The following is a 15,445-nucleotide window of genomic DNA, read 5'->3' as shown; positions in this document are numbered from 1 at the left end:
TCCATGTACAAGCTGACATTTAACCTTTTAAAACTTTAAAGGTTAATTCTGACAAAGTGTTGTAAGTAAACATTCACTGGGTATGTGCTCTCACGCAGTTTAACCTGTTCTGAACACAGCAGCATATTCACGTTCACAGCGAGCGAACAGCTAAAACTGGGCTGAAATGATGATTTAGCTTCGGTCAGAATTAAGCAGAGATACTTGGATGAGTTGAGCCCCCCCACCACTCCTCCCTCCACAGTTACAGAAGTTGACAACCTGATCCTCATCTGGCCTATGCTCTTGCCATGTAAGGCTTGTAGGAAACTAAGACCATGCCAACCTAGGATTCAAATGCTTCTCAAAAGGAGACAGGTCATTACAAATGGGCAATAGTAAAGATTAAGAATACAAATCAATTAGGTAAATACAAAGACAAATTTAGGTTTAATTGGTAACTTTACAGCCACTTTTTAACAACTTTAAAAATATCTAGCATATTTAAAGTTCAGATATTTTCACAAAATAATACATGTTTTATAATATTATAAATATATGTTTCCATTTGTATCCTGTCAAACCCAGTTCATATTAGTTGTTTATTTGCAAGTAGAGAATGAAAAGTACAAATGTAAATATAATGTAATAGAAAATGTATACATTTTACATTCATTTTACAGTCGTATTTTTTACCATCCTGGCACATCCAACTCTCTTTTGTTTCAAACATCTGGTAAAATTTATATGAACCAGTCATATGACTGCTCAACCAGTCTTGTTTTCTAAACAATAAACATACAATCCCCTGATAAAATGTTTCATAAACTGATCAAAACAACTTTTGTTAACATAAGGTAAAAATACACTGCATAAATAATGACTCAATAACAACTGAAATGATAAAGAACATAAAGTAATTTTATCCAGAACTTCTGAATAAGAGAGTGGACACGTATGTATTTGTGTGAGCATATTTGTTTCAGCAAAATTTTCAGGAGGGAGAAGAAGGACTTTTAGATGATACACCTAAAACATAGAAAAGATAACGTTAAATACATAAATGTATTTATTTAAGTTCCTTTAATATAATATGTAGTGATAAGAGAATGTTGGTTCTGTCTTCTTTAATAATGAAATGCTATTAACTGTAACTTATGCAACTAAAAATAACATATCTAATGCATAATAACATCTTACAACCAAACTGATTACATAAATAATGTAACTAGTAGGAGTCAGAGAAACACAAAACAACTTCATCTTCATTGAGCACACACCTTTGAATGGAGGTGGCGATGTGTGTTTTGCGAGATCACTCTGAGACAGTGCCTCCACTAACCAGGAGAGGGCAGTGGCGCAATACTCCACCTGAATAACGAGAAATTGTCAAGAACACACAATGAACACCTGAAGTGTTCTTTAAAGCGCAAGTTCATTAATAACAGTGCTTCCCTGACAGTTTGGCAGATATTCAAAGTCGATCTGCATTCTACAGAAGGGTTTAGATGAGGGGGCAGTACAGTGACACGGAGAATGACAAATGGCTCTTGGTCTGTGCTGAGCAAGCAAATACGACAGCTGCAGCTTAAATTAGACAAGACTCACACTCTTACTCCACGCTCAGAAATGAACCAGGGCTTGGAACAAAAACGCAACTGGAAGTAACCAACAGGGCCCAAACAGGTTAACTTCTGATGCTGGTGCACCGCACCCCCTGAGTTCAATAGACGGGTGCATACAGACTCCACTAACCTCCGACTCCAGCTTTCTCAACCTGCGATCATGATCTCGTATCTCCACCATCTGCTTCAGTACGCTGTCTACCCTACGAACACATATAGATAGGAACAAACACACATGCTGTCAATCAACACGCCAGTGCCCGATTCAGCAGGAGTTGACAGTCTCCATGTCTCCCCCTTCGTATGCACAGAAACATGTAACAAGAGCTTCCACTGTGAGGTTACTAAATGCCCCCGGGTGTGCATTACAAACAAATCTGCAGTCATGTTCTCTAATAGGTATATAGAAAACACGTTGGATTTAGACGGCTTTAAATAAAGTTGATAACTGCTTAGAGTTGGAAAGTAAAGTTAGAGAGCGACTGACTTTGTGGAGGTACGTTTGAGTCGCTCAGTGTCACTATCTCTTTGCTTCTTGCCCTCTGTGGAAAGCAGGTTCTCTTTCAGCGTGGATTCCCATGTATTCAGCCAACTTGCCCTTTTGCCTTTTAAATTTAACACTATGGATAAAGGTACATGATGGGTAAAATACAAATTACAGATTGAGCATATAAAGACATAATGTGATGCAATGCAGTCAAGTCCAGTTTTACGATTTATGTAGTAAAAATGCTAAACAAAGAAATGCTAGGACATAACATGAACAGAATAATTTTAGGACAAACATGAATACATCACTTTAATGTTTATGTTTTCTAGTTCACAAAATTAAATGTAAGCATATTTTGCCTTGTTAATATCAAAAGGTCATTTTCATAGTTTCCCCTGAAAGCCCACAAGATGCTCTTTGGAACATCCAGACATTAATTACACACCCCATTATTTCAAACCTGTATGACTGTCTTTCTTCTGCAGAACACAAAAGTTATTTTGAATAATGTTGATAACCCAACAACGGCGTTGTTGTTTTGACACAAAACCAATGGAAGTTTAGAGGTACCGTTGTTGTTCGGTTACCAACATTCTTCAAAACATCTTTTGTGCCCTGCATAAGATAGTAAGTTATACAAAACACTATTAAAAAGGTCCTTCAAAAGGTTCTTCGATCCCATAAAAGAACCTTTGGTTTCATAAAGAACCTTAAACACCTGAATATAAAAAAGGTAAGAAAGAGATGATTCTTTAAAGAACCTTTGAGTGAATGATTCTTTGTGGAACCAAGATTGACCTTTTAAGCACCTTCATTTTTAAGAGTCCATCCACTGTAAGATGGTACAAGAAGGCTGAATCATGGCAGCCTGTTTCTTAAAGAAGAAAACGCATAAAGAAATAACATACTGAAGTGTTGAATCTTAGTAGAAGGAATTTTTTGGATGACCCTCTTGAAGAAGATATGCAGGTGAGAGAAGATGATGAAGGGTGGGGCTAGGCAGGGCCGGGAGTGATATTCCACGATCAGGTTATAGCGCTGAAACTTCCAGTACACATCACTGTGCTCTTGAACCTTGTTGAATGTGTAACTGTAGACACATCACAAAACTATGCTATAATAAAACCTCATTCACATTATAGCATTTTATTCATGAAATATATTTTACCTGAACATGGCAATGAGCAGATTCACCAGTAGAATATTGGTGACCAGCAAATAGACTGATAGCAGAATAAGGACCAGCCAGTTAGCATCAGACTGCGGACAAGGCTCCAACCCCTCATGAATAAGAGTCACGTTGTTGGTGCATTGTTTCGCTGCACGCTTGTCAGCTAGAGTAAAAAAAAGTGTTGTAACTATTTAATCAATAAAACAACACAGTATGAGATGCAAACAGCGGTGGAAAGAATTAAGAAACCATTGTAAATGTTAGTTCAATCAGAATTTCAAAAATGTGGCCATTCCAGTCCTGTGACTGTATATTCAACTAAATCAAACCTCTGGAGTGGCGTAAAGTCATCCAACAGTAATGTGAAAGACTGATAGCATGACTAGACACATGAAAACTGTGATAATCATCTAGGTTATCACATACATTCTTTTTAAACGTTTCCTAAATACTTGTATACATGTAAACATTATTGTTGTATTGCTTAAAAGTTAATATGAACTTGTTTTCTTTGCAGTATTTGAGGTCTGAAAAAGAGAATATTTTCTGTAATTGTGACCTGTTTCTCCAGTTTTCATTTTCTGTAAATAAATGCAAATAGAAACAATCATTTGTTTAAAATTGCAGAGAAATATGGCTAGTAGTTCACAGAATGAAAAAAAAATAATTTTACTCAAACCCATACCTAAAAAATTGTTAGTTCAGGAAAACTGAAAATATTTTTTAAATGGTTTCTTTATTTTTTCCAGGGCTTCCATTTACATTTAGGCATTTGGCAGACGCTTTTATCCAAAGCGACTTACATAGCATTATTCTATACATAGGTATCTGCAATCCTGTGGGATCGAACCCACAACCTTGCATTGTTAACGCAATGCTCTTACCACTGAACTACAGGAAAGCTAATATAGAATATATATATTTTGTCTGGCACACATACCATCTATTTCATCCAGTGGTATCTGGCCATATATGTGCATGTATGGCCTATAGAACACTCGGCGGAAGATCCAATTAGGACGGGAATCGTAGGAGTATAACAACGCTTGATTGGCTACTCCATATGCCATAAGCCACACCCCCAGGAAGAACAGGAAAAAGAACACATCTTTCACCTAAAAAAAATTCATTTCAATGTATATTTAAAAATTTTAACCAGGTTCTGAATTTCATGTTGTTTTCTTACCATTTTGCCAACGATGATGATTTTGGGACCAAGCTGTTTGTGGACGGCAAATATATGAATGAGTCTGAGTGTGAATACCATATAGTCAAGACACATTATCGAACGACCGAAATCATACGACCACGGAAACATCCTGTAACAAAAACACACATATATTAACCAACACAGTCACTAACATTCATGATCATTTTGAGGGTGGATTTCACTAAACGCACCTGCAGAGAACCCCCAGCATGAAGAGCAAGATGGCTGTGAGGTCACACTTGTTCCAGATGTCCTGGATGTAGAGCTTCATCCTTTGCACTACAGTGGTGGATCCTACAAAGAAAGTCTGAGTGGACGAATACGATTTAGCGACTGAATGATTTGGTCAGAATTCATGTCAACGTCAAATTGAGAATTTTCAAACCTGTCGAATTTCCTCACAGACCAGTGTAAAGACCCAGAAATACAACACTAGCTCCATAGGTGCGGGTCCTTTCGGAGGGGGAGGCTTGAAGTCCACCAATAGGATGTAAGCAAACAGAAAGAGGAAGAGGAAGTACGTGAACACGTTGCCTAGAAACGAAGTGACCGGTGCAAACCAGAACTGCCTCCATCGGTGAAATATATAAGGTCGTTGTTTGGGGCTACTTGATTCTGCTATATAAAAAAAAGAAGGATGTAAACTACCAAATGCAAATTTGAACAGTCAAGATGCGTGAAACTTGTTTTTTAGACACACCTTCTGGGTTTCGTCTCAAAGGCATCCCTTCCTCCATTTCTTCATCCCTGTGAAGGACATGTGCGAGACATTTAAGCTATGTATATCATCTCATATAAAGCTAAAATGTTTATAGTGTTGAGAATCCATGAATTACGTGTTATGGATTTCAGGCATTGACTCCGCTCCCTCTATGCTGTCGAATTCTTTACCCTGATGATTATCCTCTGGCTTCTCCTCATTTTCCTCCTCTCTGTCAGATAAAGACCAATGATTTACAATCAAACTTGGTACACCACAACAAAGAATTTGCCAAAAATATTTCATACCGACCTGAAAACAATGAGTTTGGTATAGATGAAGGGAGGCAGGAAAAACGAGAGAACCAGTTTCCACACCTCTGTACTGCTATCCATGGCCCCCCACCAAATTTGGGACAGTAAGGTCTAGCCATGAAGACATCAAATATATAACATCAGCATAACTAAACAATATTCATGCACCAACATGTGCAAAAGGACATAAGCATCGCAAACCTGCACTCCGTCATGACTGAAGAACAGGCGGGCATCAGCTGATGTGGCCATCTGCAGACAGGTAGCCTCGCCCCATAGAACTGACCGTTTGATGAGAAGCGTATAAGAATGGCTTTCGCTGCTCTGGTAACATTCACTGAACACATCTGGAATGAAAGTGATGAGAGAAAATAGAATCTCTGGGAATACATTCAAACATCGGACAGAATACCAGAAACCGAAAATAAATATAACCTAAATTTTACTTCACACCCACCATGTGCCAGATTCTCAAATGTTTGAGCCAGTTCTTTCATGGAAAGTTTGGTATCAGTCTCCATCTCCAGTTTAGAGAGGTCTCTTAATATCTTACACCCGGCAAGAGCACTTAGCACTGACTCCCCAGCCTCAAATGAAAAGACAGTGCAAGATAGACATATAAACAATTAGACCAATATATCAAATACGAAACACGTGCTTAAATGATAACACGATTAAAAATATTAAGACAGTTTTACCATTTCCCAGAAGTAGATGGACATTTCTCGTCGATTCTGCAGAACGGCCCATATGAACAGAGAGACCCATGGGTACCTACAGCGCTTCTTTCGGTACAGACTCTGTTCCGATTCCTCCATCAGCATCTTATTCACATGCTTAAAGACAGAAACACAAACGTCAACTTATTCGTATGTAGTTAATTAACAATAGTATTTAATCATAAACATCTTTGACTAGTAAAACTGACCTTCATTGCTTTTCTCGAGGTCACTCCCTGTTCTAGACCCAGAGGGATATAGTAAAATGACTGACACATGTCCTTCATGATTTCAGATAACACCTTTGAGACCTGGAAGATAAAGAAATTTTAATCCATATGTTCTTTCTGTTGTATCTAGTACTGTATATAATACATCCTCTTTCATGGTAACCTCATTTACCTCATATAGGGTGAGTTCTTGTACACCAGCAGGGATTGGGCCGTTAATATGCTTTGAATTTGAATTCTCATTATGTGATAATCTGTTTTTTGAGCATATGTCTATGCGCTCCCGCAGTCTTTTCTGGAGGAACGAGTAGACCAGAGTGCATTCAGACACCGAGCTATACAGTTCCTCTAAACGTCCGAATGTCAGGTAGTCCAGAATGTTCAGGCCGCTTTCTACAAACAGACGAACAAACTGAGGCTTGTCGTTCACCAGCGCATCCGTCATTGATTCCTCCAGGTCATTATACTGACAACAAGAGAGTAATCCATGTGTTAACACGACACAGATACTGGATTCACATAGAAACAACATGGAATAATTGGATACATCCCACATTTCACTGCTTGTTTTTTTCAGTTATTTAACCATCTTTCAGTCAATTTTATACCAAAATATTTTACATATTTTATGTCGCTAATTTCTTTTACTTTAACAGAATGGTACAAAACTTCGGTCGCACTGTGATCACAAATATTAATTAAATTCCATTAAATTAATGGAAATTTTATTTATAAACATATTACATTGAATTGAAAATTTAATTGAAAATAGAAAAACTGCATAAATATTAAATAAAGGCAAATAAATCCCCAAAAAATTGAAATATTAAAGAAAAAATATTATTGAACTTAAATATATTAGATTCATTTCATTTTAAAAAGAAAAAGTTATATTTTAGGTGTTTGGTCACTTTTGACCATGAGTATGACTCTGATCCCCAAAGGAGCAGCAGATGGTTAAGAAATACTGGATATAAATTTGTTTAAAAGTAAATTGTGATTTTATACATTGTACACAAAACATATAATTGTTCCATGTTATTATTACAGCAGTGCTATAAGACCAACCCTCCACTGGATGTCGCTGTTGAACAGTTCACTCTTGGCAATGTCCACTCTATTCCAGGCCACGGCCAGCTTCAGTTCCTCAATGTACTCACTAGAATCACGAGAGTTTCTTTTAGCAGCTAAACACAAAACACACAGAAACAATGAAATCACATCTACACTGTAAACATTTTGAGCTGTCGATGTTGAAATCTGCAGCTCACCTCTTACAAGAGCTTTCAGAATGATGGTGTCAAAGTCCTCTTTGCCCTCCTCTTTGTCTCCATAAAACACAGTGATCAAATCTTTGTTTTGACAGATACTGAGGGCCTGGAGAAGAAAGGCATAAAAACCAAAAGTGAAAGAATATTTATCTTCTACCAGTGTTCTGAATTTAAACATAAGCTTTTATTTTTAATCTTTTAGTCTTGCTTCAATTATTCACCTGATCCACAAGTTTATCCATTTGAGTCTCCAACGGGAACTGTTTCTTGATTCTCTTTCTCACTTGTTCCGTGAGCTCAGCACTGTTGCTTGTGCTAGCTTCATTGTTGGCAGGTGGCAAAGTGGGACTCGCAGGTGGAGTCATGGGTGCACTGACATCCCGCAGCAATCCTGCTATCAGGTCTGCTGCTGGGCCCGAACCTGCCAGCACCAACCATGGAGTGGAATCTTTCAGAGATAAATCAACTCTCTGGACAGAAATAAAAAATAGAGATATATTCCAAAATCTTCATTAATTAGTAACAACATTTTCAATGCTTCGAGACTGAATGTACTAGATTTAAATCCGTAATAGATTTTTATAGAGACTGTAAGTAAAGCATAAATGACAGTATTTATATGTGACCTCTAGCATTGCAGCATCTCCTGCGATTAGCACACACAAAACGGGAATCTCGATGGTTCCACTTCCTGTTGAAAATATGAGAACAACAAATTTTGAATTTACAATTAGTGAGAAGCAAGTTTTTCCTACTGTCTTTAGTTTCAGGACGACATTATCTGCCTTCTCCACTAGAGAGCGGTGCAACCCCCTTATGATTCCTCACCCATATACAGTGTGTTTATCAAATTTGTTATTTCTCTGCAGAAAGTGAAGAAAAAGGAATGTTGCCAGTGTCTGTATTTTTCTTTACGAAGTCAAACATTTACTGTATAACCTGAAAAATCTGGTATTCCAGCCCAGGACGATTGCACTACGGACCACAATTCCTCTGCATTTCTTGGTTTTGCCTCAGAAACAGCGTTTTTGATGTCACCCCACAAGTTTTCTATTGGATTAAGGTCTGGAGAGAGGAATTGTCACTTCATAAAGTTAATCTTGTTGGTCTGGAACCAAGATGCTGCTTGCTTACTTGTGTGTTTGGGGTCATGTCTTGTTGAAACACCAATTTCAAGGGCATTTCCTCTTCGGCATAAGGCAAAATGACCCCTTTAATTATTTTAATGACCTCAAACTGATCCATGATCCCCGGAATCCGATAAATAGGCCAAACACCATAGCATGAGAAATATCCCCATATCATGATGCTTGCGCCACCATGCTTTGCTGTCTTCAGTTTACTGTTGCTTGAATTCAGTGTTTGAGGTCTTCTGACAAACTGTCTGCGACCCCTGGTTCAAAAAGAACAATCTTGCTTTCATCAGTCCACAAAATATTGCATCATTTCCCTTTAAGCCAGTCAATGTGTTCTTTGGGAAACATTAACCTCTTCAGCACATGTTGTTTTTTCAACAATGGGATTCTGCAGGGGCTTCTTGCCGATAGCTTGGCTTCACAGAGGCGTCTTCTAATTGTTACAGTACTCACAGGTTACATCAGACTTTCTTTGATCACCCTGGAGCTGATCATTGGCTGAGTCTTTGTCATTTTGGCTATTCTGCGATCCATTCGAATGGTAGAAATGCACAGTACATAATTTACTGCATTCGCCATTAGTTTGACACCATTTTTTTCACAGAATGATTTACCTCTCTATTTGAACTCCACACTACTATTATTTTGAACACGCCCTTTTCCATTAATTATTCAATTACACAGAATTAGCAGCATGCATCTCATGACTCTTGGGTCTGTTGGTTTTCTATTACTCTACTACACCTACTAGTAAAATATTTATATAATTTCTACCAAAAACAGTTACTGATCTGGTTAGTGATGTTGGACTGCTATTATTTTGAACATAACTGTACTGTTCAGGATTTAAAATGATGAACACTGTTTGTTTAATGTTTCACTATGTTTATATTTGATTTTAGTTAAGTAATCAATAGGGCTATTCCATGCAAAGTTTGTACTAAAGGTTTTTACTATACTGATAGCTCAGATGTCAATTGTCACGGTTCTGCCCTCTATTGCCTTGATTTTCTAGTCTAGGGGCAGAATCATGACAGAGCCACGTGTTTTGTGTGGAGAGAAACATATTATTGTCAATCAGGACATAATATGCATATGACTTTCTCTCCGGTCTTGTCTTTGGCCACGCCCCTCTCATTCCTAGTCTAGCTTTCCATCTGTGTCACATTACCCACACCTGCCTATTGTTATCTTCCCCTTTTTAGTTCCCCATATAATTCCCTCATGTCTATTGTCCTGTGCTCATTTGTTTGGGAGTGTTTTGCTAGCTTTTACTATAGACCTTGTCTATATCATCGTTGCCTATATAACCCTTATCATCATCGTGCCCTGTTTTGCCTTGCTTTGCCTCTACCTACCCTTACCTCGCTGTGCCTTGTGAGACGTTGTGTCGCTGTTTGTATTTAGGTTTTCCCCCCTCGTGGGAAGTGTTTTGTTTTGTGTTGTTTCAGTTTCAGTGTCTACCCATCGTGGGTCTTTGTTTTGTGTTATTAATGAATCCTGCGTTAACCCCTTCACCGCTGCCTGCACTTGGGTTCTTCCTCCCTGAAAACCCTGACAGTCAATATTTGGTTGGTGATATACTCAGCACACATTTTTCGTAAGTTTTTGCTAAATAGTTAATTAAAACTAAAATATAATAATTATGTGATGTTCTATAAGGAGCCATCCTTTCTCCATTTGTTGGGTATTAATCCTACGGGTTTCTTAATTTTAAATCAAATACATCTCCCAAAGTATCCTTTCTTGTCAAATCTGTAACGCATGTTTATTGATCTTAAACAGAAAAAGCATTTTACCTCTAAAAGTTTACCATCATACGATAGGACAGATTTGCATATAAACAAATGATTTACTATATTGGTTTTTAACTATATATACTATATATATTCTCTGAGAGTTTTGACTGGGAATGTAAAATAAATAATGTAGGAACTGCCCAATATTGGGTATTAGGTTTTAACATTTCACATTACACATCTCTAGATGATTTGCATATTAAATTAGCATATTTACATAGTAAACTATTTGTTGCTAAGTTGTGCAGTGACCCAAATAATATAAAAGCAAAAACAAACTTCTTCAATATAAAGTGACAAAATACTACTGTTTATTAGGTAAATAATCTGCTATGTTATGTTAAATATAACAGTACACTGCAGATTAGTTCCTCTCGCTCGGTTATAAGTATAAATAGAAGGAAGCATATAGTTCCAGGTATGTTTCAGTTGTCAGTTTCTGTGCTTCCTCTTTCTAATGAAAGGGCTTAATTTGGCAGTTGTGCTGTTTGTATGTGACACTAAAATAATGCTTTTGAGTTAAAACATCTCTCTCTCACCCCAGATGCCAGTGCGCTGATGAGATATGAAATCCTCCAGGTTGGCTCTGAACAGTGTCTCATGCCCTCTGTGATCTACACTTCCATCGTCCACTAAGAGGAAGGCCTGGTGGTTATTATCCAGGCAGCTGGATGTAGGTGGCGTAGTTTGTGCATAGTACGGAGCCGGAAAACTGCCCTTATGCAGAAAAGATAAAAGTTAGCTTTTATATAGATGTTTATTAAGTCCCACAACAGTCAAAAAGTTTGTTCAGTGATATGCTGTGGCTCATGACTCAGAGTGCTACGGCATTCATCAATCGTTAGGCGTGGCTAATAGTATATTATAGGGAGTGCCCTACCCTCTATACAGTTCCCAGCGACCCTGACAGTACAAATGTTTAACCCAGAATTTATCAAAGTACCTGTGGATTCACAAGATGTTTTCGATCGTGAATAAAGCCCCAGGGCGCGACACCCACAGCTATGACATTGGCCTGGGAAAGAGATGAAGCTGTTGCACAATGATCCCGTACTGCCTGACCTACACAGCGACTTATTCCCTCCTTCAGGCCCGACGTCAATATCCAAGCCCCTGAGTTATTTTAACACACAAACACAATCAGTGACACAAACATCATCAATGACAAACATATTTCGCAACATAACCCACCACACAGCACTTCTGCCTTATTACCATATTACACAGCTCTTGAGTAAGACTAGTTTTTCCTGTCTAATACTAAACCTTAAGACTTTTGATGATAGCCGTCTAGTCATTAATTACTGGGAACATGAAAACAGCTATTAGTTATTTCTGAAGAGCTTAGGTAATCGTCTATCTGTGGAATACAGGGACAATTATGAGCTTCAGCATTCTGAGAGCGAATATATTTAATTGCTTTAAAGGTTCTGCAGAAGTCCTAGAAATGCACAATTGTACTAAACATTTCTTAAATCCATCTGCGTGGATATGTATACTTTGGAGATATCACTTTTTCTTAGAAAAGATTATAGATGGGGAAGAAATTATTTGAGAAATCAACAAAGATTGCCAGGGTTGCATCTAAACTATGGAGAATCCTTTTGTTTTTTGTTTATTATTTTTAACCACTATTGTAATTTTGTTTTATTTTAGTTAATTATCTTTCAGTCTACAAAATGTTATATGTTACATTCTAGTTTCTAGGATGGGGCAGAGGGTTCACAGTATACTGTGTATATTTTGCAAGTATTTGGCATTAGAGACACAACATTGTTCAAATAAAAATGAGGGATTACCTGTGCTCTGTGCAGCCCGGACGATGCCCTGTCTGATCACCTCTCGTACCCAGGGCTTCGCTTTCCCCTTTCCCTCTCCCCCCACCACTGACACCACCAGATTGGGCACTGGCAGACCCCACTGAGTGGTCACCAGTGAGTACACATTTGCAGGAGGTGTGTCATGTGACAGGCGCATAAACTTAAAGAGACAACAATAAGAGTGACATACAGTAAGTGCACAAACCTGAATTAAGTGACTGACAAAGCAGAAAATCTTTTATTTGATATGAGTGAGATATTATTTATTCTTAACTGAGGTACAAAGGCTGCTGACAGACACATTCCAAACATGTACAAACATGCATGCGGTGTATCTTGTTGTTTATATGTGGAACAGGATTTTGTGCCCAAAGAAAAATACTAAAGACTAGATTTAGGCTTTGTCAAGATAATATATACACTATTTAACAGACTGGAAAACCATTGAAGGGTCATAGGTTTGAATCACAGGGAAAATATTGTGTGTTGAGTTGATTTAGATAAAAGTTTTACGTTTAAACTTCATACATACATTTTACATTACATTTTGGGAACATTATAGGAAATGTATGCATATCGATTGAAAGAGTCACAGAAAGGGTAAAATTATTAGTTAACCATACTCAAAACTACATTTTCTGGGTAAAAGAAACTATAATTGTGTGCCCTTGAGCGTGGGTAAAGTAAATGAGATACCCACTGGAATGTGTCGACGTCCAGCTCCAACAAACTCCAGATTGCCAAAGGCATCAGTGGGGTATTCAGATGTGTGTTGAAAACTGTCCCACTTGCCGACCGTACAATCACCAGTGGTAACACTTTTATGAGCTTCCCGTGCTTCACCACACTGACAAGAAGCCCTATTTCTAACAGTAAGAAAAATAAAACTCATTACAGTCACAGCAGGTTTTGGTGGATTTAAAATTCTGATGCAGATTATGAATGTAGAGACTGATCTGAGAATTAGAAGTTTCATTTCTTAAGGCACATAAAACCTGTGGTTAAAGTAACCATGAATGCACAACCAAGTTGTAGTGTGTTACATTTTATTCAGTCAATTAGGAAGTTAAAAGTATAGCTGAAATTCAATTCCTACAGGTCACACATAATGTAGACAGCAGGTTTACATTAACTGTAACACTATCACCCAGCTGTGAAACAAACCTATTATATTACACACATAACACTCAAAATGTGAAAAAGGACTAGAAAACAATGCTGCATTGACAAATGAGAAGCTGTTAACCCTTATTCCTTATTACACCTTCCATTAGCAAATCAAAGGCCAAAACCTCATCATATAACAAGCGTTTGAAGGCATGAATAGAATAAAAAATACGTTAATCTCAATGCATGGGAAAGTGACTGTCGTACCTAGAGTCCTCCACAAAGGTGTTGCAAACTCTCTTTTTGATAATCTTTGGGATCCAACTCTGCAAAAACAGCAAAGAGTGAGTCAGAGATTTCACATGCAGGTCCGGTTTCTTTTCTTTCACAATCAGGGACCGAGACGAATGGTTATTTACTGAACACTGTACATGAAAAAGCAATACCAGTGAAATGTTTTGATATGCAACCAGGAAACGAATGAATGAATGACAACGCCATCTATCACAGAATCTAACAGTGAGCATGTCGCAATGCACATTATCCAATGTGCTTGCTTTGAAAGCTGTAAAAACAAACTTATAACACGCTCTCAATTGTAGTATATTAATAACTAATGAGAGGCTATACAATTTCAAAGAGCTGATTAATCCCAAAGACAATTCAAACCATTCGCAAGGTAATGACACTTACATATGAGGTAATATTTAGTGTTACTGTGTCACATGGGCACTGAATTGAATAGCTTAAACATAAGCTTTGTCATTCAATTCCTACACGTGGCATCCCCTCCCAAACCGCCTCCCCACCCAAAGTTGGTGTAGAATGTGATGAGAAACAATGATTTGTGGTATAAAAAGACTGAAGTTCTCGTAATTGAAAGATAAACCTTTTCTTCCAAAATCACTTCTTGTCTAATAAAGTCATACCAAAATATAAGCATACATACATTTACATATTACGTCACCAGGTCATAGTGACCTGTCGTCGCACGCTTTCCTGCATTCAAACAGTAACCGATGGCGCAGTCCTACATCCAGTTTTTAATATTAAATCGTGTATACGCATTGCATTACATCTCAAACAAACTATAATATTCGTTTTAATGAAAGCAAATATGCTCATTTTATTAAAAAATACGCATTAGTATAAAATGTGGAGGTGAGTTTTCAGCAGAAAGTATTATACACTGCTGAACAGAGAAACACGATCGGGACCCCAGAGGGGACAACAGAGGGGGACCCCGCGTAGAGCGTCACGCGAGTCTGTAACACCTGCTGCAGCGTCATCCGAAGCGCCAATTGACTAGTGACAAGGCAGCCAGGTTTACAAAGAAACTGAAATAACTTAGTTTAAATCGCGTCGCCTTTCGTGATTTGCTTTTGTTTCATATCTCCCGGTTGCAACATCGGTCCAAAAGTCAGTGCGTTTGTTACGGATCCAAGCGCTTTCTTAAGTGGGTATGCGGAAATCCTTCCGTATACTGTAATTTACCTGCGCATCACGTAGACAACACAGCTGCCTACATCTTGACAAAGCATGACAAATAATCTGTCATCAATTCATTATACAAAAATAAGATTTTAGTTTGATTAACCTGCGATAATAATGTTTTAAGCACACCTGATCTTGGGGTTTTCCACCACCGCCTTCTTTCTGTTTCCCGATTTTCTTCATTTCAAACTCCTGCGCGGTTTCCAATTCTGTTTCCTTAAGGTTGAATTATACTGCGAGTCTTGTTTTAATGTCTAAGTTGCCATAACCGGATTACGGCATGTTAAATACAACTTTCAAGAGCAGAGCAGTATTTGTATTACTCCGCCCTCACGCATACGTCAGACGAGCGCTCCCCAGGGTGCATTCCAGCAGCACGA

At 38.0% G+C, this 15,445-nt stretch overlaps 1 protein-coding gene across 4 annotated transcripts; it reads right to left on the bottom strand.

Annotated features, from left to right (window-relative positions):
• Positions 1-401: 401 nt before the first annotated feature.
• On the bottom strand, positions 402-15,397 carry trpm4a (transient receptor potential cation channel, subfamily M, member 4a). 4 transcript variants are annotated; one of them, XM_079455923.1, is made up of 28 exons: positions 15,195-15,397; positions 13,839-13,897; positions 13,165-13,330; positions 12,444-12,624; positions 11,588-11,757; positions 11,184-11,361; positions 8,336-8,400; positions 7,931-8,179; positions 7,710-7,815; positions 7,507-7,625; positions 6,611-6,904; positions 6,418-6,519; positions 6,188-6,325; positions 5,947-6,076; positions 5,691-5,836; positions 5,488-5,600; positions 5,312-5,407; positions 5,176-5,222; positions 4,861-5,093; positions 4,667-4,782; positions 4,452-4,584; positions 4,206-4,380; positions 3,263-3,428; positions 3,003-3,184; positions 2,092-2,224; positions 1,735-1,807; positions 1,260-1,350; positions 402-1,008 (listed from the first exon to the last, which is right to left on the bottom strand). In XM_079455923.1, exons 1-28 carry the CDS (start codon positions 15,246-15,248, stop codon positions 974-976), a joined length of 3,750 nt encoding a protein of 1,249 aa, XP_079312049.1. In that variant the 5' UTR covers positions 15,249-15,397; the 3' UTR covers positions 402-973. The 4 variants fall into 4 exon arrangements, with proteins under 4 accessions (XP_079312049.1, XP_079312050.1, XP_079312047.1 ...); XM_079455924.1 differs by having other exon boundaries at positions 4,861-5,090; XM_079455921.1 differs by lacking the exons at positions 402-1,008; positions 1,260-1,350 and having other exon boundaries at positions 1,481-1,807.
• Positions 15,398-15,445: the final 48 nt, after the last annotated feature.

Source organism: Barbatula barbatula, assembly GCF_947034865.1.
Source record: "Barbatula barbatula genome assembly, chromosome: 5".
Classification (NCBI taxonomy): Eukaryota; Metazoa; Chordata; class Actinopteri; order Cypriniformes; family Nemacheilidae; genus Barbatula; species Barbatula barbatula.
This window is presented reverse-complemented; position numbering and strand designations above follow the sequence as displayed.